General features: G+C 47.6%; 1 protein-coding gene across 1 annotated transcript in view; it reads right to left on the reverse strand.

Moving 5' to 3' along the window:
- Nucleotides 1–427: 427 nt before the first annotated feature.
- Nucleotides 428–26,507, reverse strand: part of LOC144780824 (ankyrin repeat and SOCS box protein 5-like) — a 75,093-nt gene continuing 49,013 nt past the window's right edge. Inside the window, exons 4-5 of the mRNA XM_078659327.1 lie at nucleotides 6,681–6,809; nucleotides 428–1,582 (exon numbers count right to left, since the gene is read on the reverse strand). Of these exons, the coding sequence (XP_078515453.1) occupies nucleotides 1,361–1,582; nucleotides 6,681–6,809 (351 nt within the window). The 3' untranslated portion in view covers nucleotides 428–1,360. The remainder of the gene's footprint in view (nucleotides 1,583–6,680; nucleotides 6,810–26,507) is intronic.

Raw genomic sequence — 26,507 nt, forward strand, 5'->3', positions numbered from 1 at the left:
ATCTGAAAGGTGAAGCAAGACATATGCCAAGAGCGTCTGCACCTGGCTAGGAAAAAGGCCAGCTCTCTGGTGCTCGGCGTTATCCAGGCGCGGATGGGCGCAGACAGGCTTGTCTTTGGCGCACCAGCTGCTGTGCTAAGTAGCCCTCCCTTGGAGGAGGCGTGGTCATGGCGTGATCAAGGTTCGAGGAAAACAGGTGGGCAAAGCAAAAGGGACTTAAAACCGGGGTCCAGCAACCCCCAAAGCTGTTACAGGCTCCCCTGTACGAGCTGTGTACTGGTAAAGTAAATTCAAGCAAATAAGCAGTGAGGAAATAAAGTCATAAAATTATTAACAACTCAGGAGGATTACTCCCTCTAAAGATTTTAAAACATTTGAAAGACTTTAAAGCAATCACCACACCTAAACCGGCCCTTAATATCCAACATTTAGTTTTATTAAAAAAAAAGAATAATAAAAATGGTCCTTGTGGCAAAGGAAAACGAGGCAGCTCCAAGTTCACACTGCAATGCACATACACACCTAGGCAGACACACAATCAGAATGCGTTGTTTGTGATGGTACTGGGGAGGTCTCCCTGTCCAATGGGGCATTTTGAGCTACATTTAAAGTGCTGGGCCTGACCCACAACCCCGCAGACTGTGACGGAACAAGCGCGTGATATTTTAATGGAGGGAGCTCTTTTAAAATCCAGAGGTAAAAGGATGGACTGAGAGATACACGGCCTCTCAGGTGGTCGCTGCCACTGAAAGGACATGAGGGAGAGGCATGGTCAGTTCAGTGCAGGGCTTTACCCAGACAGCATTTGACTCTTCCCAGAGCCTGTCTAGACGTGTCCATGTGTCGTTGTCGATGGGTCTCCTCAGGTTCAACCTGCAGATGAAAGAAGTGACTGCTACATATCTGGTCATCAGATGCAGAGATCTCCAGGAGACATCCCGCCCTTTGAGCCGCATCAGTGCGCACGTGTCATCGGAGCTGCCACATAAAACGTTTTCCTGGTGATTGGCCCACGTGACCCTTGGCCGCCATTTTGGAGCAGTGTTATTATCCCAAGGAGGAAAGAAACTGTCATGGCCGACTTCTGTACATCATCCATTCATTTAGGCAGCTCCCAGCTTACTCCCAGCCTAGCAGCCTTCTGGTGCCCCAGGCTCTGCCTGGGGCTGCTGAGACATTGAAATGAGGCTTTTAAGCTCACATTAGATATGGCTTTTCACATAAGACGAGAAAAGTCTGCCCTCCTGCTTCTTTGTAAACCAAGGCTCCTGGCTGCTGAGGTTGACCAGCAGATGCAGCTCGCCCCATCATGGTGCGTGAAGCAGCAGGCCAATTCCTGGTTAAGCCGAGCCCTGGTCTGCTAAGGCGTATCCTGCAGGACCAGATCTTCGAACATCAGGTAGCCCTTCAGGGAGAGCGGGAGGTCGAACCTCTCAATGGTCCGTAGCCTTTGGTGGCCCATAGCGTCCCGGATGGCGAGGCGGCTGAGATGCTTCAGGGAGCGAGGCTGGCGGGAGAACGTCTCGATCCAGGAAATGAAGGCCGTCTGCGAAGCCAGGCGCTTGGGAGGCAATCCCGTTTTCTGGAAAGGAAAGAGAAGAGGCAGGTTTATATTTTGAGTAGGCTCAATCAGGACATAAAAAAATTAGAATATGAGTGTCTTGAGATGGCTATCCTCGCCACCCCACACCTGTGCTAGGAAGGCTAGCATGTAACAGAATGTGCCTGGTGTCCGTCACCTCCATGTGTAACTAGTGGACCAGGCTAGCCTTCACTCCAGCCCTCTCACACACAAAGCTCTTATTTCCAGCAATGCACAGAAACCTATTAGAAACCTATGAAAACACAAGAAGCCTGATTTATCCTACTGAACACCGGAAACCTGCAAGAGCCTATAAAAACACTGGAAGACTGCTAGATCCTATTAAAACATCAGAAACCTGTTAGATCCTATAAAAACACAAGAAGCCTGCTTTATCCTATTGCACCTCTTAAGCCTAATTGAGCCTATGGAAGCACCGGAAGCCTGCTGGATCCAATTAAAATACCAGAAACCGGCTAGATTCTAATGAAAGCACCAGAAACCAAGGTAATTCGTTTTAATTATTTATTTATTTACCTAACTCAGTTCTGCTGTATGCCAGTGTTTACTTCCCCTCGCCGTGCCCCTCCCCTGCCCCGTTTCACCGCCCCACAGCACACACTCGAGGAGCCGCCACTGAAATTCATGGAGACCCCATTCTTTGACACTACACTGGTAGCGCCCCTTTCCTTTTAAGGCCTTATTCTGAGTGCTCTGGTGTAGCACCTGGTAATACCGGGGATTCCACATCCCGTAGATACTAATACGAGCGTTACCAGTAACTATGGAGAGCAGAGGTAATAGTTGCTTAAAGTTGAGCCCTAGTCTGTCTGCAGCTTTTTCTAGGTGGTGGTCTATCCACCACAAGGTCCCCGCCGCCAGTACGTCAGAGAGGACTGCCCTATTTTAGGTGGGTTTATTGATGCAGACCCCTGTCAGAGTCTGCCATGCCAGGCAGGAAAAATCAACACTGGCTGCCACTTATGGGGGGAAAAAACTCACTTTGTCGAGGCCACATTTCTTTTGGTTTTCATTAACAAGTGGGTGTCTATTCTAGTCAGTGGCTGGGTGGGCTCAGCCAACATTGATGGCAAACCCATTCCATACTAAGTGGGAAAGGGGGGTAAAGAGAAGTCATTGTTTATGACAGAGATAAAGCTGCCAAGCCCCTCCCTGTTAGAGAGAGGAGACAGGACAAACAGACCAGACAGCTTGTAACTGTGATGCCAGGGCCAAGATCGACACCACATCATTTAATCTATTGCATGTTTATTGTTCTGATTTTACGTCACTATTTATTTATTAAAATTAGGGAAGGAGAGTGAACAATTGTGATTGGAGTAAATATCACTGGCGTGTGGATGGTGGGGGCACGACAAGCTGCGTTTGAAGATCTTCAAGATACCGACTCTGTGGGTATTTACCCATCCATGCTGCCTACTCTCACCTATCTCTTAGGATTCTAAAGTCATTAAGAAGGCGGATTTAAGGTTTACCATTCCCAGCTGCCTTTAGACCTGGGGTAGCGATGGTGAAAGTGTTAGCAGGACTTGTGGACACTTTCCTAAAGTTATTGAAGAACATGTGTGAAGCATGCAAGCCTGTTGATGGAGAGGTAGGGCACATCTCAAAGATTAAAGGCATGTATGCTTCTTAAATTTGTATTCCGCACTGTCTTGTAGCACTAGCGGTGACTCTCTAGTAGGTTTTGTGGACACTGGTAGATTTGGTGCTGCTAAAATGCTGGTAAGGCCGGGGCAGAATAGGTTATATGTAGGAAGAATCCACTAGGGTTGATTACCTTGACTCCAAGTCTAATGGCCTTTCAGAGATACCAGCAAGTTGTGAAAAAACTCTGGATTTACATTCAGGCCAGCTTGCCTCAGATGAAAGTGACCACTCTGCTACTGACTCCAAGACCACGCCCTGTCGATGATGCTTCCTAATTTAATTTATGGCCACTTGCTAGCAGGCGGATGAATGTTTAGCAACTTGCACATTACCCTGGGACCTCATGCTATTAATCAGGTTCAGGAGGGACATGGTAGGCCTTAAGAGGGATCTTAGGTATTAAGGGGCAGATTTACAAGCCCCTTGCAACACTTTTGCACCACCGTTGTATCACTTTTGTGACACAGCGGCGGCGTAAACAATGCGCCAGGTTGCGACACATTTACCACGTGAAGTATCTAGGGAGATGCATCACGTTGTATAGCCCTGGGCCACATTATACCTGCGTCAGGTATAATGTATGCAGGGTGGGCGTTCCCACGCAGGTAAGCCTCGTAAAAGTGATGCAGTGAAATCTACAAGATTTCACTGCACCACTTCTACGACGCCACTGCGTCAAAACCTTATGCCTACTTGAAGCAGGCGTAAGGAGTGGCGCAGCATAATAGGTATAGGCTTTTCTGAGCATTGCTGGAGTTGTATCGTGCTTGCGACACGACTCCAGCAATGCGTAACCATTGCACCAACAGATGCGTGACGCATCTGTCAATCCTTGCGCCATGGTGCACCGCATTGTAAATGTAACGCATCCATGGTGGCGCAAGGCTTTTTTTGCGTGAAGCAAGTAAACTGACGCATCTCTGCTATAATGCAGAGATGCGTCAGTTTCTTGTAAATCTGCCGCTCAGATTCTGAGAGAGCAAGGCCCCCTGTGTGTCAAAGACACACTTGCTCGGAAACACACACAACGCATGTTTACCCTACAGGCTGAGCTTGTGTCATCTTTGAGCTTTGATAAAGGCTAGTCCTTTAATTATCCTGTTTTTGAATCTCATGGTGCATGCTTGTCCCACAGCTTCTAATGCATTTTATGTGTAAATCACACTTTGCGCATGCAGCCCGGCTGGGATCAGGGCTGTGTCTCCTCTGGTTAGAAGGTGTTATTTCCTTGCAGTGCAGAGCAGTCCTGTGGCAAGGGTGTCATGTTAAGGCCTAATGCAACTAAAGAAAAATGGCTGGCTTGCACCTAAGGTCTGAATTACCCGGGCAAGCAGGGACTGGATACGTTTACCGAAGAGGAAACACTGGCTATACCCTGCAAACAGTGCAGTCCTCGGCCCAGACCGATAGGGCATAGCTGACCACCCACCCGGTTGGACAATAACCAGTACAACCTGCTTATGACCAAACATGTTAAATTAAAGTGGGGTAGGTAATTTATCCCTGCTCTTGGTCCTGAAGAAGCACCATGGATCTTTTTTAGACCATAGAGGCTGAAACATGTCAACCTGCACTTTATTGCACTAGCTACTTAGGCACCTCATTGATTTTATAAGTAGCACCAATGTGTTTTTTAAAAACCCGACAGGGGAGTCGACAGAAAAGTTGAGTCTGACATCTTTCTCAAAGATTTTAATTTTTCAAAATGTTAACTTGTGCTCCTGGGTGAAATCTGCGAGAGTGGAAAACTACCAGTAAAACAGAAATTAGGCGGATTTTCTCTTTAAGCAAACACTAGAAGCCGGTCAGAACTAAAGAAAACACGAGCTGACTGGCAGCTCCAACGGAGACACCGGAAACCTGCTAGAACCTATGGAAAAACCAGAAGACTGCTACATCCTATTAAAACACCAGAAGCTGCTAGATCCCATGAAAACACCAGATGCCGAAACACCAGAAACCTGCTACATCCTATGGAAACACCATATACCTGCCGGTTCCTATGAAGACACCAGATGCCTACTAGAAACTATGACAACAGCATCAGAAGCATGCTATATCCTCTGAAAACATCAGAAACCTGCTTCATCCTAAAAACAACACCAGAAACCTGCTAGAGCCTATGGAAACACAAGAAGCTTGGTAGATCCTATGGAAACACCAGAGGCCTACCAGATCCTAAGGAAACACCAAAGGCTACTAGATCCTATGGATACACCAGATGCCTACTAGATCCTATGGAAACACTAAAGGCTACTAGATCCTATGGAAACACTAAAGGCTACTATATCCTAAGGATACACCAGAAGCCTGCTAGATCATATGGAAGCACCAAAGGCTACTAGATCCTATGGAAACACCAGATGTCTACTAGATCCTATGGAAACACCAAAGGCTACTAGATCATATGGAAGCACCATATGCCTACTAAATCCAAATGAAACACCAGGTGTCTACTAGATCCTATGGAAACACCAGATGTCTACTAAATCCTATGGAAACACCAGAAGCCTGCTAGATCATAATAAAAAAAACACAAACCCGATAAACATCAGAAGAATGCTAAATCCTATTAAAACACCAGAAACTGCTAGATCTTATGATACACCAGATGCAGAAAAACCAGAAACCTGCTACATCCCATGGAAACACCATATACCTGCCAGTTCCTATGGAAACACCAGAAACCTGCTAGAAACTATGACAACAGCATCAGAAGCCAGAAGCATGCTATACTCTCTTACAACATCAGAAACCTGCTAGAGCCTATGAAAACACAAGAAGCTTGGTAGGTCCTATGAGAACACCAAAAGACTACTTTATCCTAATGAAAACACCAGAAGCCTGCTAGATCCTATGGAACAACAGAAACCTGTCTGAGCCAGGAAAACACCAGCTACCTGACAGATCCTATGGAAATACCAGACACCTCCCAAAGCCTATGGAAACAAAAGAAACTTCACAGATCCTATGGATACACCAGAAGTCTACTGGATCATATGGAAACACCAGAAGCCTCCTTGTATCATGTGGAAAAACAGAAGCCTACTAGAGACTGTGGAAACACAAGAAGCCTCCCAGGTCCCTTGGAAATAACAGAAGCCTATGGAATCCTATGGAAACACAAGAAGCCTGCCAGAACAAGTGCAAACACCAAATGCCTGATAGAGCTTGTTGAAACACCACCCACCCACCTGTTCCTATGGAAATACCAGATGCCTCCCAGATCCTATGGAAACGCACAAAGCCTCCCAGACCCTATGAAAACAACATAAGCTTCCCAGATCAAATGAAAACACTAGAAGCCTCCCAGATCCGGTGACGTCTGCTTCCGGCCTGGCCGGAAGTGCTGCTCACAAAGCGTGTTACCCTCACGCGACTGCCCCGGTTCGACTCCAGTGCCCGATGGTTGGCACGAACGACCTACCTTATTTTTGTATGTGACGTCAGCACCGGCCAGCACGAGCAGCCGGATGCACTCCGTCTGTCCACTGCATGCTGCCAAGTACATGGGGGTCACCCCCCAGTTATCCTGCAGGTTCACGTCTGCGCCGTGCTGGGGAGAAAAGCGAAGAGGGGAGTTCAGAAAACAGTCACAGCAGCACCTTCAAGGCGTACACAACACCACACAACAAGGGCAGCCGGTAGAATATGCAGGTAACTACACAAATAACTGTGTTGGGCACACACAAGAGTAATCAACTATTACTTCTTTCACAGGTAAAGTATGTGCATTGATTCAAAACTATAGTACACACTATTAGCGGATTAAAGGGGGCGAGACCCTGAAGTCCTGTGCGTTACGTCACACTGACAAGTCCCAAAGAGGCAAAATGCATCTGTGATGTAGCTACTCGCGTTATATATTAATGGCCATATTTATCAAGTAGTTGTATCACACCTGTACCACACAACATGGTGCAAGCGTGACACAACTACTAAATGTGATTTATCAAGAAAGGCAAGGCCACCGTGTGTGGCCCTGAGTGGCTCGATGAATCTGTAGTAACGCAACGCAGCGCAAATCGCTACGTTGCGTTACTCTGCCCCAGAGAGGCGTAACATGGGAGGAGCGTGGGTGAAGCGTGGGTGGAGTGTGGGTGGAGCGTGGGAGGAGCGTGGGTGGAGCGTTGGTGGAACGTGGGTGGAGCGTGGGTGGAGCGTGGGTGGAACGTGTGTGGAGCATGGGAGGAACGTGGGTGGAGCGTGGGAGGAGCGTGGGTGGAGCGTGGGTGGAGTGTTGGTGGAACGTGGGTGAAGCGTGGGTGGAGCGTGGGTGGAGCGTGGGTGGAGTGTTGGTGGAACGTGGGTGAAGCGTGGGAGGAGCGTGGGTGGAGAGTGGGAGGAGCGTGGGAGGAGCGTGGGTGGAGAGTGGGAGGAGCGTGGGTGGAGCGTGGGAGGAGCGAGGGTGGAGCGTGTGTGTCCTGTGCATCCATCCATGGATTTTGGTGCATTTCCAGATCTACCATAAAGGGTAGACTTGGGAATGTGTCAAGACTGCCACGCCTCCCCAGTGAGGTGTAATGAGGAGAAATATGTTTATTTCTCCTCGTTGTTTCCTCTTTCTAGAGAAAAATGCCTCTTGGGATTGTTTTTGTGCAGGAAGGTACCCCTTTTGGCACAAAAACAACCCTGCTTGCAACCCAGGCACCCTTGCACCAAGGTTGGTTAAGGATTGCAATTAGGCCAGAACATTCACCGATCGTGCCCTTTCATGAAACATCTTCTGGACTCATTTTTTAGAGAAATGTTTGGTAACCTAAGAATTTCAAAGCCTATAGAATCAGTAAGATTGGGGAAAACGAGAAGCGCTGCATTTTGGCCAGGTGGGCGAGATGGAATAAAATGCCCCGAGGGCCACAACACCTAATCTGGCCAGGGTTGCCCACTGGGCCGTTCTTTTACCGACATGACCTGAGTTTTAATATCCTGGACTGGGCATAAATGAGGAGAATCACAGAAAGTCTGCCTTTTTTATTCTGATCAGTATGTATTTTAAACAGTCAACATAAGGTGAAACCACTTAAAAATGTGTTCTAAAGCTGCTTTACTCATCCGTGACTAATAGCTACACTAAATAAAGATAGAAAATCCTTTTTTTTTTTTTTAAATGGATATTTTTATATAAAGAGTGCTCTATAATTATCATGCGCTGGCCTTTGCAGAATCTTGTAACATGAATAAATTGCTGTAGTAAACTGCCCCTAAAGCGGCGATAATGGGCTTGATAATACGCCGTAGAGAATTCCCATAGAAGCCCAGGTTCACACCAGAACATGGGCTTGTTAGGAATTCACAAGGGCATATTATCAAGCCCAATATCGCCGCTTTAGCAGCAGTTTTCTGCCGCTAAAGCGGTGATAATGTAAACGCTGTGTCTTGATAATATGCCTCCAGGTTTCCTACTTCCAAATTCAGCATGTGTGGCTGTAACGCCACCTCCTCTCGGTTAATAAAAGCTTAATAAATAAAGGTTGCCTCACAGCGAGACTTATGCAGATACACACACACCCTCCAGGAAGACTTCTCTCCCTCCCCAGTCTCAGCGCCATGGCCTTGCAGTGATGGGGCCAAGAAAATTGACACAAGTGCTGCTGCTCCAGTGAGGGCTGACATGTAGATGGCCCATTCCAGAAAATCCTAGCTGCCCCCAGCATACTTCCACCCTCCCCCATCCACCATTGCCTGAATATGATGGCCTGGTAGGGGAGGGGTTAGGGGCAAGACACTGCTTCTGGGCCCCACTGGTATATGAGGGGGGCAGGGCTTCTAATGGATGTTTTATGTCTCAAATTGAAGGAACCGCGCTGGAGGACCGCCCTACTCACATGGGGGGCCACCTGAAGTATCAACAGGTATAAGGGTCATAGCACACTGGGGTCAGTGTGCTAGGGTCTGGGACAACCAGGTTCTCCCCAGGTGTCATTAGTGTCCCTGTTTTTGGGTGTTCTGACGGAGACCGCGCTATTGCTTTCTTGCCGGCGGGCCGGTGCATGGGGGTCGGGGCGCGCAAATGTTTCTTTCTTCGTGCGCCTCGTGCGGGAGAGCACAGGTTCCAACCCATTAGCAAATGTAACTGGAACAAGGAGCGATAACTCAAGGGTAAGTCTTGTGCCTATGGTTATGAAGACTCTCACAAGACAGGGGTTTGAATCCTGCCATTGCCGTCATGGTAACCTAATGTGGTAAATTTTGAGGCTACTTTTAGGCAACGGGGGGGCGAACTTTCCGTTCTCCTTGCGCTTCGCCTGGGGGGCATGCGCAGGTTACACCCCATGGGAGTAAGACATTGGTAGTCCACGGGTGAGTCTGAGCGCAGCAGGTGTTTCCTGTGCAAGAATTGGATGTTTTCTCTTGTAAAACAACTGATGAGTCGGGCAATTTGTTGATTTACTGGGCAATAGTTGGTGTGTTCTCTCGGTAAGCAAGGGCAGAGTGGGCAGAGTGGGCAGAGTGGGCAGAGTGGGCAGAGCATGCATCCTCTGTGACAAAATTGAAATGCGTTTTCTCTTAAACAACTGGTGAGTCTGGGCATATCATGCATCCCATGTGCAATAATGGAATGTGTTCTTTTATACAGCAACTGGTGCTCCAGTAAGGGGCTCTGATCCTGACGATCGAGCTAGCAATATGCTTACCTGTCCATGCTGGTTATGGGCTGTTTTCATGGATTTGTTCTCTCTTCCAGAAACGCACGGGTTTCGTTCTATAGTGGTCAAACCACGCCTAGCAGGCTGGCCTGCCAGTGCTCGGAGCAGGTACAGAGGCCTGTGTGTGGGGTTCTGGGTAAGCACATCTGGGAATGGAGTGTAACCTTTTTTCTAATTTCAGGACAATCGGATCAGGTACACAGGCACCACTCTGAGAAGGACAGGTGGGAACGGAGGCAGGAATGGCCAGGGCGTGCTCCGGGCTCGGAGCCTGAACGCTGTTCCTGGTTAAGTGCTCTTGGGGGGCAAGGTGACAACCCGGTTCTGACTTCTTGTAGGGGAGAGTAGAAGCAGTGTTAACTGTCGGGAATAAATGCAAGGTTGTGGGCTACACATAAATAGGCCTTTCTGTGAGCAGGGGGCGTGAGTGAGCCATTCCCATTACTGATACAGCTCACAGGCCTGATAGGGGCACAGCTGTCCAGAGTGGGAAAGGACCTTTCCTTGGTTGATCTGAGGGAGGCCTTTGAATCAATAGGCTGTAGGTAACTAGGTCTATAGTGGTGGGGGGCCCTGGGGTGACGGTGGCCACACCCAGTGCTGTGACGGAGTTACAGGGCGAACCAAAGGCTGTAAGGTACAGAAGGGTACCCTCTACAGGAGCACAGTAAGGGTGCTAAAGCCAATTATCCCCAGGGAGGTCCTCGCGTGGGATCCTGGAGGAGCGACGTCGCCCCGTTAGTCCTACAGGCGGTTGTGGACCTGAGCAACCGGGGGTTGCCTGCAACTCTCCGCCCCCCGGTAGCGGTGAGGGGCGTGAGTAAGGGGTGGACCGGAGGTCCGCCGGTGGGAGGGGCTATCCCTTCCGCAAAATTGACAACACCCCGCGGTTAATACCACTGGGTTTTGATGGCTCGTCAGGTGGGTAGGTGGTGAGGGGCTTCCGGCCCCGGGATCGCCCGTAAGATAACCCAACATGTTGGCATATTGTTATGCAAATAAACCTGCAGCAACTTTCTCCACCTAACAATTGTGTTGTGTCTGTTATTCAGTTATTGTTGAGGGAGGGCTGGGGTATGTGCCGATGTTGGCACTAAGGTTTGTGGTGATGGGTAAATTCATGAAGAGGACACATGACGAGACTAGAGTTGCTAAGGCAGGTGGAAAATAAACATGTGGAACGTGAGTGGTGTAGTGAGAGCAGGCACTGGGACAAAGAGAAGGTGCTGGTGGAAAACTGGCCAGAGTTTCAAAATGGTGCCAGCAGGGAGCATAGGTAAGGTCGCCATGGCGGGCAGCGATGGATGAATGAGCAGATGAAACGAGTGCTTTGATACTGGCTGTAAATACTAGAATACAGGTTTATGGGGGTGATCATGTTAGCTCCTTCGTTCTGCCTTCTCCTCGTGCACGATTGCGGCTAAATTGTGAGTCAGTGTGAATATGTCTGGCTGGAAGGATACATAGATATTGTACGTTGTAAACAAGGAGGCCACCTTGGAGTTTAGGAGGCCACGTGTGCTTTGTATAACATTGCCTTTACCCAGAAACGTTTTAAGGTGTGAGCAAAGTGGGCAATCGGCCAAGGCCCCCACCCTCCAAGGGCCCACTGGGTAAGGGAACTCTCTCTTTGACATCTGTCTATTCAATTTCATGTCTAAACCTCTCCCCCATGTGCCTAACTCTACCTTTGACTATACCACTGAAATCAGCATTGTGTAGACACAGCGCAGACCTGCCAAACCCTACTATCAGTAGGGCGCGAGTAGGACTAGTGCTTCCGATTCCTGGCCAGGAGCACTCGAAGTCGGTACGTGCCAAGATTCTATTTTTTTACAGTTTTATATATCGCAAACTAAACCAGAGACATCGGGTATCAGAGCGCTTTACATGAGCACCAGTTTCGTTACAGACGGACACATTAATTTTTGTTAGGCACGGGGAGATTATGGGGCAGATTTACAAGCCCTGTACGCCACTTTTGCGCCACTGTTTTGTGTCACTTCTGTGATGCAGCGGCGGCGTAAAGATGAAAACTGCGTCAGGTTTTATGTGGGCGTTCTGGTGCGGGGGGGCGTTCCATCGCAGGAATGCTTCGGAAAAGTGGCTGAGTGAAATCTACAAGATTTCACCTAGTCACATTTCCGACCCCGCTGCGTCAAAACCTTGCACCTGCTTGAAGCAGGCGTAAGGCTTGACGCACCATGTTATACACAGGCAGGGTTTGCACAGTGCTTGCTGGAGTTGCGTTGCACCCGTGACACAACTCCAGCACTGCGCCAACGTTACGGCAGCAGATGCAACACGCATCTGCATTTCCTTGTGCCATGATGCGCCGCATTGTAAATGCGGCGCATCCGTGGTGGCGCAAAGATTGAGATGCGTGTCGCAAGTTTCCTGGCGCATCCCTGCTCATTTGCAGGGATGCGCCAGGAAACATAAATCTGCCCCTCAGTGATTTGCCCAGAATCACAGGATGTTGAGCGTCGTTGCCGGGATTGGAATCCGGTTCCCCAGCTTCGAGGTCCACCGCTCTAGCCGTTAGGCCACATCCTTTCCTCTCCTCTATTACAAGACCGTAGGCTCAATCATGACGTAACTTCTTTACTTCCAGTTCTAGCAGCAAAGCTCTAGCAATTACATTCCTCTAGAAATGGCCAGGTTCAGAGATGCAGCTATGGTCAGGAGGAGAGAGTTCAAATGCAGGGCAGCACTGACTTCCCACCTAATGAGGCAGGCATTCACCAGAGCTGTCAGAAGTATCTTATCTGCTTGATAAATGTGGACTTCCAGCAGGATTGAAAAACAGGGAAGTGAAGGGCTGCATGAAGCAGAATGACACTGCTGGGTGAAGCCAGGGGCAATGCAAAGGATATTTATTCAAGAAGGAAAAGGCACATTTCACTCAATGACAGTTAGGTTCAAGATACATCACAACTCAGTGCAAATTAACATGCTGCTCAGAAGGGACAATTATTCCAGAGACTATCCACTGATTGGCGGATCCCAAATGTAAATGTAAATGTAGTAGTACTTGTATAGCGCCCGAATCGATCCCCGAAAGGGCATCAAGGCGCGTGTACTCATACCGCTGTGGAACCCATCCTGGCTTTCCCTGTGAGGTGTCCACTCCTGGGCACCCCCAAGGTGGAGGCCAGGCATCCTTAGCGTTGTGGGGGCCGTTGTGGAGATTAAGCAAGCTATTGCCCAGAGTCACAGAGTGGGGCTCATGATTAGAGTAGGCACCGAGGCGAGAATTGTCGAGTCTGCGGACATTGAGCCCGATACTCTGCCGCGTCGGGAATTGAACCCTGGTCCCAGGACAGACCTCTGCATCAGGGTCTGCCGCTCTAACCATTGAGCCACACTTCCCCACACGTTGCAGAATACGCTGTGAGTACATGCGCCGGGCTTGTAATTAATACTGAGCTCTTCTGTTGTGTAAAATTTCGCGTTACAAAATGACAAAATGGCCTTGCATCACTGGGATACCACATTCCTGTTTGAGCTGCTCATTGCAAGAACTGGTGCATGCTGGGAGTTGTAGTGCTGCTTTGTTTCAGTTTGAACAACTGATCGAGACGATCACGCCCTGAAAATATTGACTTGTGCAAGGAAGGTCGAGGAGAGATAAGACAGTGCCTCGGTGACATGGAACCGTCGGCCACTCTAATGTGCACGTTTATGCGGTGGTATGTGCTTAACTCCTGTCTGCGGAGGCTTTGCTTCTTTCTATGCACCGAGCATTGCCCCTTATCTACATGTGCCCGAACTGCCCCTGTCCCCTACAATTGGCTCAGGTCTTTATTTAAGAACACCATCAAAAAAGAAGTTATAAACACCCAAACAGAAAACTACTGCATTATTATTAACACTTTATACCAATGCACTTCCACCCGAAAGGGCTTAACACTGCATCCCCATCAAAGAAACTGGGCCACGCTGTGTGTCACCAGATGTAAATGTAAATTGATATTTGTATAGCGCACTACTCACCCGCAAGGGTCTCAAGGCGCTTGTACGAATACCGCAAGGGAACCCTTCCTGGCTTTCCCTGTGAGGCGTCCACTCCTGGGCACTCCCAAGGTGGAGGCCAGGCATCCTTAGCGTTGTGGGGGCCATTGTGGAGATTAAGCAAGCTATTGCCCAGAGTTGCAGAGTGGGACCCATGATTGGAATAGGCACCGAGGTGAGAATTATCAGGTCCGTGGAATTTTTGAGTCCAAGACCCGCCGAGGCGGGGAATTGAACCCTGGTCCCGGGCCAGACCTCTGCATCAGGGCCTGCCGCTCTAAGCACAACAAATACCTCAAAAGGGGCCCTGATGCAAAGCAAAAACCAGAAAAAAGAGATAGCCCATACCTCTCCTACCGTATAGGTAGGAGAGGTATACTGGTCCTACTATACGCGGACGACGCGGTACTCCGGGCCCGCACAGCCCGGGGACTACAATCCCTCATTGACGGCTTTGTCAGCTTCATGGAGGATATAGACCTAACACCCAATCTTACTAAAACCTATATTATGGAAACAGGGAAAAGACCGCCAAGAATTTTATTTTTACAATCGGGACTCTCAAACTAGAAAAGGTGCAGGCTTTTAATTATCTAGGGATTTTATTTGACAATCACCTTAGTTTTAAAACATTGATTAATGATAAATGTAGATCCCAAATTTGCTCGGTGGGATCAATCATGAATTTTGCTAAAAGACTAGGCCGTTGGTCACCAAAGGAAATCACGCACCTGTAGACATCAGTATGTTGTGCTAGGACCTTGTATGGAAGCGAGGTTTGGGGTTTTAGAGATATCTCGTTGCTACAAAATGAGGAAAACAAATTCCTGAGAAGGGTTCTGCAGGTATCGCAAAGCACGCCTTCCCATATGGTTCACGAGGAGTTAGGCCTCTCTAATATAAGCGACAGACTAAGACTCAAACTCATAACCTGTTGGATTAAAATATGGACGAATCCTGAGGCCACTCTAAGCGGGCAAATACTAACGGACTGCATTGCCCTGGATAGGGGACTAACGATACCTTGGCTTAAATATGTAAGGGATACCTTGAAAGGGCTGGGCTACGTTAAGTATTTTGATGAACCTGTTACACTCAGACACAAAGACAAGGGTATCATAAAGATGGAATACACAAGGCAAATAGCTTCGGAAAGGGAGGATAGAGAACTGATGAAATCATCGGTGAGAGCCCACTTGCTAACCAAATCAACCCCAGGAATGGAATTTTATCTGTCTAATATGTACAATAAACATGACAGATTCCTAATGCCCAGATTCAGGCTGAATCTCTTGCACCACATTTTATCAGTTCCAGCAGGGTACACACTAGATATAGACACAAAGGGATCCTGCGGCTGCGACCAGTGGTCTCCGCAGGACACTCTTCACTTCGTTTTAATATGTCCCTTTTATGAGTACCCCAGGACAATGTTTTTAAAACAACTTTTAAGGCAAGCTGGATTCAACCAGGCAAAGGTGGCTCTACTGTTTTTGAAACTCTCAGCGGATCCTCTAACATTGTTTAGTTTGGTAAACTTCTTGAGATCGGCTGTGAGACTAAGGAACACTAGAGGCGATGAATAATTGTTTCCGATTTCCTCTTGTGATCGAAGGGTTGGCTGCACTAAAATGGCCCAGGATTCTTTTTACTGTATAAACTATTCTCAACCTGGCTTTTAGATATGAAATATTCATTTTCTGATTGTTTATATATACTCCCATTTTATCATGTAATATTGACCAATTGTAATGATTTGCTTTTTAATAAAATAATGCACTTTGTATGGTATTGCTTTTATACCGAATAAAGTATTCTTGATTGATTGATTGATAGCCCAAACAAAGCAGAGAAATAGCTGTGGCCTGGTAACTCATTCCAGGAGCAAACCATGGTAAACATCGTTTACAACAACAGCGTTGTTACATCGCATGCCATTACAACGCAAGCCGTTACAACAACTTGCTGTAGGGGGGGGGGCGGAAGGTCTTGGATTTTAAATCCAACACCTTCCCTACTGTTGCAGAGACAGGAGTAGGAATAGTAAATTATACTGTTCCAACATCCAGTGCCCCCCTCCCCCCCACCCCATACAGCAAGTCTTTGTAATGACTTGCGTTGTAATGGTCTGCGATGTAACAACGTTGTAATGGCATGCGTTCTAAACGCATGCGTTGAAATGTGGCATATTCACAAACAATACGGGCCTGGCAGCTCATTCCAGGAGCAAACCTCAGTGCCTTGTGCATGTCCTGGCTGATGCTGTGGGACCTCTGTGAGAGTTCTCCGGCCAAGGAAAAGCAAGACCCCTCACAACACATGGACCTTTGTCCCCATCCGGCCTTCTGAATACTACTTGCCATTCCCCCAAAATATGGGCCAACCCGAAAAATGTACAGGAGAACTGGAAACAGCATTTGAAATGTATGATTCTAACTTGTCGGAATTTAATCAATTGCTATGTGATTATACCAGGGGAAGGAAGAGGCAGGTTGGTAGTTAAGGCAACTTGACCAGGATAACTACCCGCATAAGGTGCTGCTTTAATGGCAGATAGAGATGCCATGGTCGATGCTTTCATTTAAGTGTCGATAAAACTGATTGGACTGAGGTTTATTCTCGTAAACAGAACAGTGGGGAACCCTTGCTGGTTTCTCTGCTTGTTTAAAGATATATGTGACCACTCTTCTGCAGCAGACAGGTTTGTTTAAAGGGGTGTTGCCCAAGGGACAGGAGCAGTAAAGAACAAAATGTATTGGCACATTTCATTGTTTTTGTAGCAAATCATTGTGTGCCTGTTCAAAGGCGCCTAGAAGAGACCAGCAAATCTACACTGATAGCCTTGCAAATTCAACAGTTCCAGCAAATGATCAATCAGTGGCAGGGGCTGGGGCGGAGTCAGGAGGCGGCAGGGTGTATAGGGAGGCGGGAGAGGGGGAGGAGTCAAGTACAGTGAATGGGAGCGTTTGCTCCACCTGGAAGCCTCTTATGTTTTATCTGTGACAACTACAGCTCTGGGCCAAGACTGCCTAAACCTCAGGAAGGGCTCACAGGGTGAAGTAGAACAGTCTGACTTACTCGAGGGAAGCTCCTCAGCGCCTTGAGACCCTCACGGGTGAGTAGTGGCGCTTTACCAACCCTTCATTCATTAATTGAAACTGGCCTCTCAGTACATGCTTCAACCTCTGCAGATCAGAAAGGGCTGTATATATATCACGTCATTAATTAAAAGCCAGTCTCATGGCTAATCAATCCTGTGGTCGCTGATCAGACGTAAAACCTCAGAATTTCCTACTCTATCTCTCTCGGGCAAAACAATACATGTAGCTGGCATTACTAACACATGTTTCTCATCCTATTACTGATCTGTTGCCTGTTTTCTTAGGTCCAATTAAAGACTGACACACCTTCTGCTTGTGTTCCACCTTCCCTGACCATGGTACTTTAGAGTGTTGATTTATTTATTTATAAAGTTTTATATAGCGCGAACTAGACCCCAGAGGGTATCAGAGCGCTTTACATTTAGGATCGTTGCATTACAGGTTACATCATTTACAAGAGTAAGGTAGGGTACAGTAAACAAAACAATGTTGCGAGAAATCGAAGGAGGGAGACGAGGAGGAACTGTGACTGATGACCGGCTGGGTAGGTGACGGTCAAGGGGGAAAACCAGGGCCAATCTCCTCTTTAGCTGTCTAGCAGCTCCACCAGGCATCAGCCATGTTGCACAGGTCTCAGCGTTCAGGAAAGAAAGTATTTAATATAATTTGAAAAGTTTTATAGAGCGCTGGCTAGACCCGGAGGTATCAGAGCGCTTTATCGGAGGAATGTTGCGTTAAAGTTACATCAGTTACAATTGAAACGTTTTATAAAGCGCAGGCTAGACCCGGAGGTATCAGAGCACTTTACATGAAAACAGTAATTGCATAGTTACATTGGTTAAAAGAGTAATTGCATAGTTACATTGGTTAAAAGAGCATAGCATAACACAGAAAAAGAAATAAGTCCCAATAGAGCATAGAAGGTAGTGGGGATATGGGGTTAGAGTCAAGGGGCTGGAAAAGCAGATAGTAACTGAAAGACCGGCAATGGTAGATAGTACATCAGAGGACCCACAAAAGTCCGACTTAACAAGGCCACAAACCGGTAGGGGTCACAAAGTCAACTCAACTAGTGCGGGATTTACTCACTGCCTCCAATCACCTTTGGCAAATGGAGCGGGTCCAAAGGGGATGCCAAGCAACAGAGGACGAGCCCAGAAGGTAGGTGGTGGCCGATGGGGAGATGCTCCAGCTCATCTCCTCTCAGCAGCAAAGGCAGCTCGACTGAAGGAATGGCCATATTGAAAGTGGTTCCACAAGTGTCCAACGTAAGAGAAGGAGGTTGAAAAAGCAGGACGACAAAAATTCACTTTGGGTGGGAGGAAACGCCGGAAAGCAGTCAAACAATCCCAGAAGGTGTATGTGGGGGAAGGGAGGGGAAAATTCCCGGGACTGATGCCAAAGGCAATCCCCAGTTTTAGAACAACTATTTCCTGATATTTGGGTTTCATATTTTCCCACTTTTAATATTGTGTTTTATTTTCACAGATTTTTGTATTTGATAAAAAAAAATTCCCTTCCACTCATCAGGGTGGCTTCACGTCTTTTCTTTTGTATCATATGTATTTTTATATCGGGCATCCCTGTGTAGATTTTTCAGCAGGTGGCAGGCCGCTGCAGGAAGGTCACTTCCTTTCACAGCTGCACAACATTTGACCATTTCTGGCTCTCGGCTCCTATCGGCGTCTGTATTCACTTCGACTGGACCAAGTGCTTGTGTCTCAAGAATCCACTTGAACGGATATTATATGGCTGCGTCTAGCTGCAGAATTGTGCTGGGTGTGACTGAGCCCCTCCTGAGATAACCACTCACAGGCCCTGACGCTCGGCTCACTGTTTGAAGTGCTTTCCATGATGTGTTAATCTCAGAAGGACGTGTGGCTTCCATGGAGAGGAGTGCGTCACCAGCAACACATTGATGTGCGGGCCTCGGCATGGAATTCAAACCCTGGTGTTAGGTCCATTGAAAACGTTCACACATTTACTATCTCAACGGCTTCAGAATTCTGCTCCATTGCAAACACCCTTTGGGAGCATTGAGTAGGGCACGGGACACTGAAAAGCTGGCAGCCTGGAGAAATATTGAAAAAGGAGCCACTCAGGCATGGTATCATTACAGCCACGCCCCTGGCATAAGGCGGGACTGGTCCACATTTCCTGAACAATAGAACTTCCCGTCATGTGCAGAGGAGGTCAGATTGTTGCTAAATAGCCCATTCCAGAAGTCACACCTGTGGGACCTGCTTATTGTATTTTGTGGGTAGAAAAATATCCCTGTCCACGAGTTTAAACAGTGTCTTTTCTGTGTTAAATAATTATTAGGCATTAAGTATACACACCAATGTTCCTGTGAACTGAAACTAAATATTCACATTTCTGTAAAAATATAATTTAAAAAAGAAGAAAAACACCTGAAGATTTGTGTCCAGTTCTGGAGAGCAGTTCTGGAGTAATGCTTTCAGTCCTGGGGCCATGTTTTGAGTTCTGTGTCCAGTTCTGGAGTAGTGCATGCATTCCTGGGGGCCAAGTGTTGAGATTTGTGTCCAGTTCTGGAGTAATGTTTGCAGTCCTTGGGGTCAAGAGTTGAGTGCTGTGTACAGTTCTGGAGAGCAGTTCTGGAGTAATGTATCCAGTCCTCAGGCCAAGTGTTGAGTGCTGTGTCCAGTTCTGGAGACCAGGTCTGGACTGAGGTATGCAGTCATCAACGATTCCGTAACTACCGGAATATTTCCAGAAGAACTCAAAAAGTCACACATACGCCCTTTACTGAAGAAAACAAACTTGGACCTTTCCTGGGCAAACTGATAGAAAGAGATTCTGTCTGGGAAGAGGCACTGAAACTTCCCTCCTTGCCATTGGGGATGATCTGAAGAATACAGTAGACCGCAACGGGGTAGCTGCGCTACGCCTCTCGGACCTCTCGGCTGCCTTTAACATGGTTGACCATGACACTCTGAAACAAAGACTCTATGAAGCCGGCATAGAGGGGACTGCTCTAGACTGGATCGCGTCCTACCTTCGAAACAGAACTAATGCCATCCATACCTCACCTTTCTCGTCCAAACCATTCTCCACAAAAGCAGGGGTTCCCTTAAGGCTCTATCATCTCGCCCATGCTTTTCAACATCTACATGAAGTCATTACCGATACTGATTAATCAATTTCACCTCATCTGCTATAACTATGCAGATAACATGCAAATACTCCTTCAACTGGAATGCCCCAAAAACATTGAAAAATCCCCAATTTTCAGTTCTCAAAGCCGTGGATCAGTGGATGACTCGGAGCCATCTCAAATTGAATGCTTCTAAAAGGGAAATACGCATGTGTGTTGAAATTGGCAATGTATATACACATAAGCGGCGTTCATTTGTGTTCACTGTACCACTTGTCGTAAGCAGAATGGACATTGCAAAACACTGACTGTGTTATCCCGCCAGCATAGACCCATGCACACATATATACAACAGCCATTTTAGGTACCATGGTCTCTCTGTTTGCGATCGATCATCAGCGCCCTTCCCTGACCCTGCAAGCTTCCCCCATGCACCCTGACTGCCCCCCCCGCTCTCACATGCACAAGTCATGAGCCCTCCCCTCCCGCATGACTCTGTCTCTGAGAATCACACCCCGCGCCTGACCAACACTTCCTTTCCTTCCATGAATACCCCCCTTCTGATAAACCCTTTTCTCTACGCTCGATTTTCCACACTGATCCTTCCTTTCATGAATATCTCTCCTTTGATGACCTCTTCCTCTGAACCTAATTGTCTACATGGACCGCTGGTCATCCCTTAGCCTGAGGATACAGTTTATTGCCCACTACTGTATGCACTCGCCTCTCTTGGAAGGGGCTACTATTGATCATGACCGCCCCACCCCCTGAGATTCGATCAGGCGCACACATTCCAATGGAATCAGCAGAACACTCAGCTGCGTGACAGCCCCCTCCTATTGTATGGAGGATAAGGGCCCCTACTGTAGCCACGTGTTGGAATATCTTCATACTTCACAATGTCTTGATTGTAATGAAGGATGTCTGTGTGCCATAAACCTGTGTATAAAAGACGAAGCCTCAGAGAAACTTGTTAGAGCACCTCCTGAAGACACTATGAGAGTGTCCGAAATGACATGCTCTCCTCATGAGAAATAAACTCTGTTCTTGTTTTCCTGCTTCCAGTGCCCGTCTCTTTATTTGGTAATTATTTACGATGGGAACTAAGAGGTGCCTTGCGCCAGCAGCCTGGGCATCCGGTGCGTTATGGGCTGACTTTTCCTCAATTGGCGTCCCAACGCGGGGTCCATCAGCGACATAAGGTCCGGTAAGAGAGGTCCAGACGATGGGGTGAACATCTAAATGATTGGAGTATACCTGCCTTGAGAGGGCCCTCGTCCGGCTGCCGATTGAATGAACTTCACCGATTCCGAACGGACCTCTCTCTCAAGTGACCTAATGTCCTGACTGGAATCCCACAGGAATGCTGCGGTAAAAACATGGAGAAAGAGAACGATCGGGCGCTGGAGAAAGGAAGACGAAGAACTGTCCACACGGTCCGGTCCGGGTAAGGTTAAGTAGGACGTCTTTACGTCTGATTGGTAGGATGGCTTTATCCATCTGATTGATTGATTGATTGTTGATATTGGAAACGGTATTTAGATACTGGTATTGTTCATTGATTGGTTCATTTAGCCTTGGGTGCTACTTGAAGTATTGGTTCTCTTGGAGACATTCTCTGTTTGCAAACAGCGACAGATAGGAACGTCTCTCTCTCTTTGCAAATAGTGAAGGATAGGTAATGCAGACTTTTGTCCCCATTGTAATCCGTCATACCTATTTTTCTCCCCATTGATTGATTGTTTGATCGAGCATTGAATTGTTCGAAGTTGGCTCTCTTAAGGATCTTCTCTGCCTACAAACGGGGAAGAATAGGAATATTCTCTCTCCCTTTGCAGATAGTGAAGGGTAGGTAACGCAGGCTTTTGCCCCCATTGTAACCCGTCGTGCCTATTTCGTTCCTCATTGATTGATTGGTTGTCCGAACATTGACTGTTTGGAATTGTTCTTTTTGGAGGTATTCTCTGTTTGCAAATAACATAGAAAAGAAATACTCTGTCTAGTCTTTGCAAGTAGTGAAGGGTAGGTAATGCGGACCTTTGTCCCCCGTTGTAATCTGTCATGCCTATCTACTCCCCACTGATTGATAAACCAGTTCCACCCGGACCATTTACTAGAGATAGGTCATCTGGCCCGACCAGAGAGTACCCCTAGTGAAAAGGACACATGCAATAATAACGAAGTGATCACTGTATCCTGTTAACAGAAACTTTAGCATGAAACAAACTAGAAAGAAAGGAATAGGAAAACGAAATCAGTAGGCCACTGATGAAATTTTTATTAAATAACGAATAAGGAAACAATAACAATACTTAATGATAAAACATATGATTGTTCTAGAAACAAGAAACGTTAGAAATAAGCCCGTAATAAGAAACATGAAAATGATAAGAGAAGCCAAGCTTGACATTGCGATGGCCACGAGGCAACGAGGCTTCATCGCCCCTCACTGCTCCAAACATGTCTGTCCCACCGCCTGCCACGCCCCAATAACGGCAACCTGGGAAAGATACAAGTCAGCAGACATCCGCCCCCATTCTGGAAACTCCCAAAGTGCACCAGGTTTGTGGCTACGCCCAGCCGGAAGACGAGATCTTCAACACATGTAGGGCGGGTCCTGCTGCCAGCCGTCGGTCGGAGGTCATCGCATGAGGTGGGCCTGAGGAGAGGCTGGGGCCGACGGGATCCGGCCGCGGTGGCGGCTGCGACAACCCTGGAGAGTTGTAGGGGGGGAATGTCCATGCCCCCGACCCCCCCTCTCAGGACAGTCTGGACCAGCTTCCATAAGAGGCCTGGGGGTGGAGAGGCCACTGCGCAAATAGCCCGAAAGCTGCACCACGCGCCAAGGTCTGTCCCCCGGATGAACCAAGGGACCCGTTCCTGGGGCCGTGGCGAAGAGCGTCCGGCCGCCATCAACCGGAGGCCCGGCCCGAAACGTACTAGGCGCCACTTCTTCTATAATGGCTGCGACAACACTGGGGGGGGATGTCTTGCACATGCCTCCAACCCCCCCCCCGTCCTCATCACCTGGTCCGGCCATAACAAATGTCAAGCGAGACGCCGTGGGGTGCACTGGGAGGGAGAGGCGGCGCGAACGAGCCTCTCCCACCTCCCCAGGTGAAGGCTCCCCAGCTGCACCCCCAACGCTCCTCGCACCCAGCAAAGGGTTCGTCCACTGTGGTGATGCTGTGACGCCTCGCCCGGCAGGTTGGAGCCCGTCTGCTCATTTGACCCCGCGATTGCCGGTGGCTGCCGAACTCTCAAAATGGCGGTCGACCCTGCAAGAGCGGGCCCAGCATGAAGGAATGGCCCGGTCACTTGTTGACTCCACCATCATAAAAGTTCTCCTCGACCTTGAAGATTCTATAGGAGCCGCGGGGGCCTCCGACCCCCCCGCAGACACCCCCGATGGGGAATGACTGCCATGATTGCCCACGGAACGATGAAAATGTAGCCGCAAGACGTCGACGCTCCCATGCTGACGCCAGCCTCGATTTGAATGACTAAAATCCTGCAGACTACAGTTCGGATCAGTTCCGGTGAAAACCCAGTATGACCCGGTAGGAAAATTGTTGCCTCCCTTTCCCCCTTTGACTGATGGTTCAGACCACCGATCCTTTCTTTTGCCCTTTAACTGAACTTTTTGGACTGCCAAAAGAAGCTCTGGGCCAACCACGAGTTAGTGGAGATTTAGACTATGCCTGGATCTGCCTGACTGCGCTCAAAATGGCGCCGATGCAAATGAAACTTTCAACTCCTTATTGTACCCCGATTGCTCAGCCTTGGTGTCATGGGATATGTATGTAGTTTTTAAACATATGGATTGATATAGGATGTGTACTAATTATATGTTCGGACAATGGATTGATATAGGATGTATACTGTCAGCTCGGACAATGAATTGATATGAGATGGGTACTGATTATGTGTTCGGACAATGAAGGACAATGAATTGACATGAGATGGGTACCGATTGAGCATTCGGACAATAAATTGTTGTTAAGTTTTGGCGCATCATGATTATTGAAAGTTCGAATTTCAATGCTTATGATACTCGCTCACACTAAAGATTCGATATGATTTTTATTGCACTTGGCGCACTTTTTATGAAATTAACGACCATCGACTCCATTAAGTTTTTCACTAATAAAGTATCCCCACATCTACAGTTCCAGCCTGCTCCGTGGCCGGCCCACGGGGTTGTAGGCCCGTATTTGTGCACCGACATTCTTATTAAAGATTTTTGGAAAAAGCAAACGTAGTTGTCACGCGTAAGTTGATAAGTTTCAAATAAATGATCACTATTTCCGATATAACTAAAATACAGGTGAAATGACTCAGCTCGATTAGTTAAGGGTTAAAAGGTATAATATATAGCAATATTGTAGATATGAAGGGTCCAAGTTTTAGTTGTGTATTTTCCCCCTTTTTATACAGCCAAAAGCAACCGCTAAAGATCCTGGTATTTAGCCTATGCTTTATATACTACCTGTATAAGAAAAGTCACACTAACGGTCCACCTGGGCTTGAACGCCCAGTTGGCAGGGACTGCATCCCGTGGAGATAGGCCGAGTATGCAGTAAGTAAAAGCCTTTCTGGGTTTATGCGCGCTAATGTGTCTATCAATGTAGCCCCTGCCCCCTTCTTTTTTTTTTTCCCCCCTCTGCAGGTCACATCGGAATGTCGATTAATGTAAGAAAATGGTGATCTAGCGGACGGAGAGACGGGAAGGAGGGTTTGATTATGGTACCTAACCGCGACAAACTCCGAATAATGCAACCAAAAATGACGTACAATAATGAATACATTCCTACGTTTAACTAAATAGGGAAAGTTTAAGGGATATTCCGAGGTAAGGTTTACACAAGTATCCTCCGCCGGGAGGACTAGGAATATTGCCAATATTTAAAAACCTACTACCTCCTTTTTTGCATCCTCATAGACATGTAACTCAAAGCTGCCCCATTGTTCTCCACTTGACACCAACTGTTGTCTCAGCCTGGAAACACATTTGCTAAAATGACTCGAAAATCCCACCGTGAGCATTAGCCCGACCAGGTTAGTTCATGACCAATTGGCAGAGGTGTAAGTGTGTGCAACCACAACATCCAGTGAAGGCAGCCGACAATAAAAAGAAAAAAAAAGGTAAAGAGAGCTTAGGATGCTGAGAATGCGCAGCGTACAGGAAGAGATCATTTTGGCCAATAACTGTTCTATGTTTTGTCTTGGATTTTTTTATATAATACATGTACTGTCTCCCCCGTCTGAGTTTGTGTACGTGATGTATAGATCTACGTCATCCCTCTGCCTGTGTTTCCGTATTGCTTAACCCCCGCTGTTCTGTGTTGTGTGCGCACTGAATGGACCATTATTGTACACGCTTCTCTCTCTCTCTCTCTCTCTCTCTCTCTCTCTCTCTCTCTCCACGTCATACGTGTACCAAATGGTTCGTTTAAAGTGCGGGCGACTCTCTCTCTCTCTCTGAGGGTCCCCCTGTCCCCCCCTTTGTGCAAGAACGTTGTACCCCACCGGCACAAACCTAATTGGGTCTCTTCGAACACAGAGGTGTTCGGCAAAATTGACAGGAACTAAAACGATCGTAACTTGCCATACTACTACCTCTCCTTTCTGCAAAACGATAGAACCCGAGTTGTTAATAAAAGAAAGGACAGGTCAGACGACTGATGTCCCCTAATCTGGCCTTTTTATAGGGGGACTATAACGTCAATGGTCTTCTGTTTCTCAGTTCGTTAGAAATGCGATCCCCAATGCCCCGATTGCCCCACCCCTCTGCACCTAAGTGTGGATGTCCGGAGTACCCCACTTCTCCCGATCGACCCCAGCTCCCTGTCCAAAGCGCCCACGCTTCCCCCGATTAACCTCAGCTTCATGTCAGCTACCCTCGAAACGTAATTGATGACCTTGATTAACGGTCATTCCCCAAGAAAACCATGTTTAACATCTGCTGCCCCCCCCCCCCCTCCCCCTTCTTCATGACGATAACGCCCCTGCTTGCAAGAGTTAGCCGACCCCGAAGGGAAGTGTAAGATTGTCAGTACTTGGGTTAAAATGAAAAAGGGCGAGTCTGTACATAAGGACTCGATTTTGAGTGATGATATAATACACTGTGTATAAAGGTCCAATTTCTCCCCACGTACGAATGAACGCCGAATAGGTTTACGAATTCAGTAGAAATGCCCTCCTACATACTCCATAAGTGATGACTTCTGACTGTGATCGATGAACATATCCCCCACCTACGCAGGATTGAGGACGGAATTGAGATGTATAAATGTCTTCTCCTGCCAGTTTTTCTAAAAACTTGTTTTTTACCCATTCAAAGATACAATCACCGGAGGAGAGGAGCTGGACGT

Source organism: Lissotriton helveticus, chromosome 9 (assembly GCF_964261635.1).
Source record: "Lissotriton helveticus chromosome 9, aLisHel1.1, whole genome shotgun sequence".
Lineage (NCBI taxonomy): Eukaryota > Metazoa > Chordata > Amphibia > Caudata > Salamandridae > Lissotriton > Lissotriton helveticus.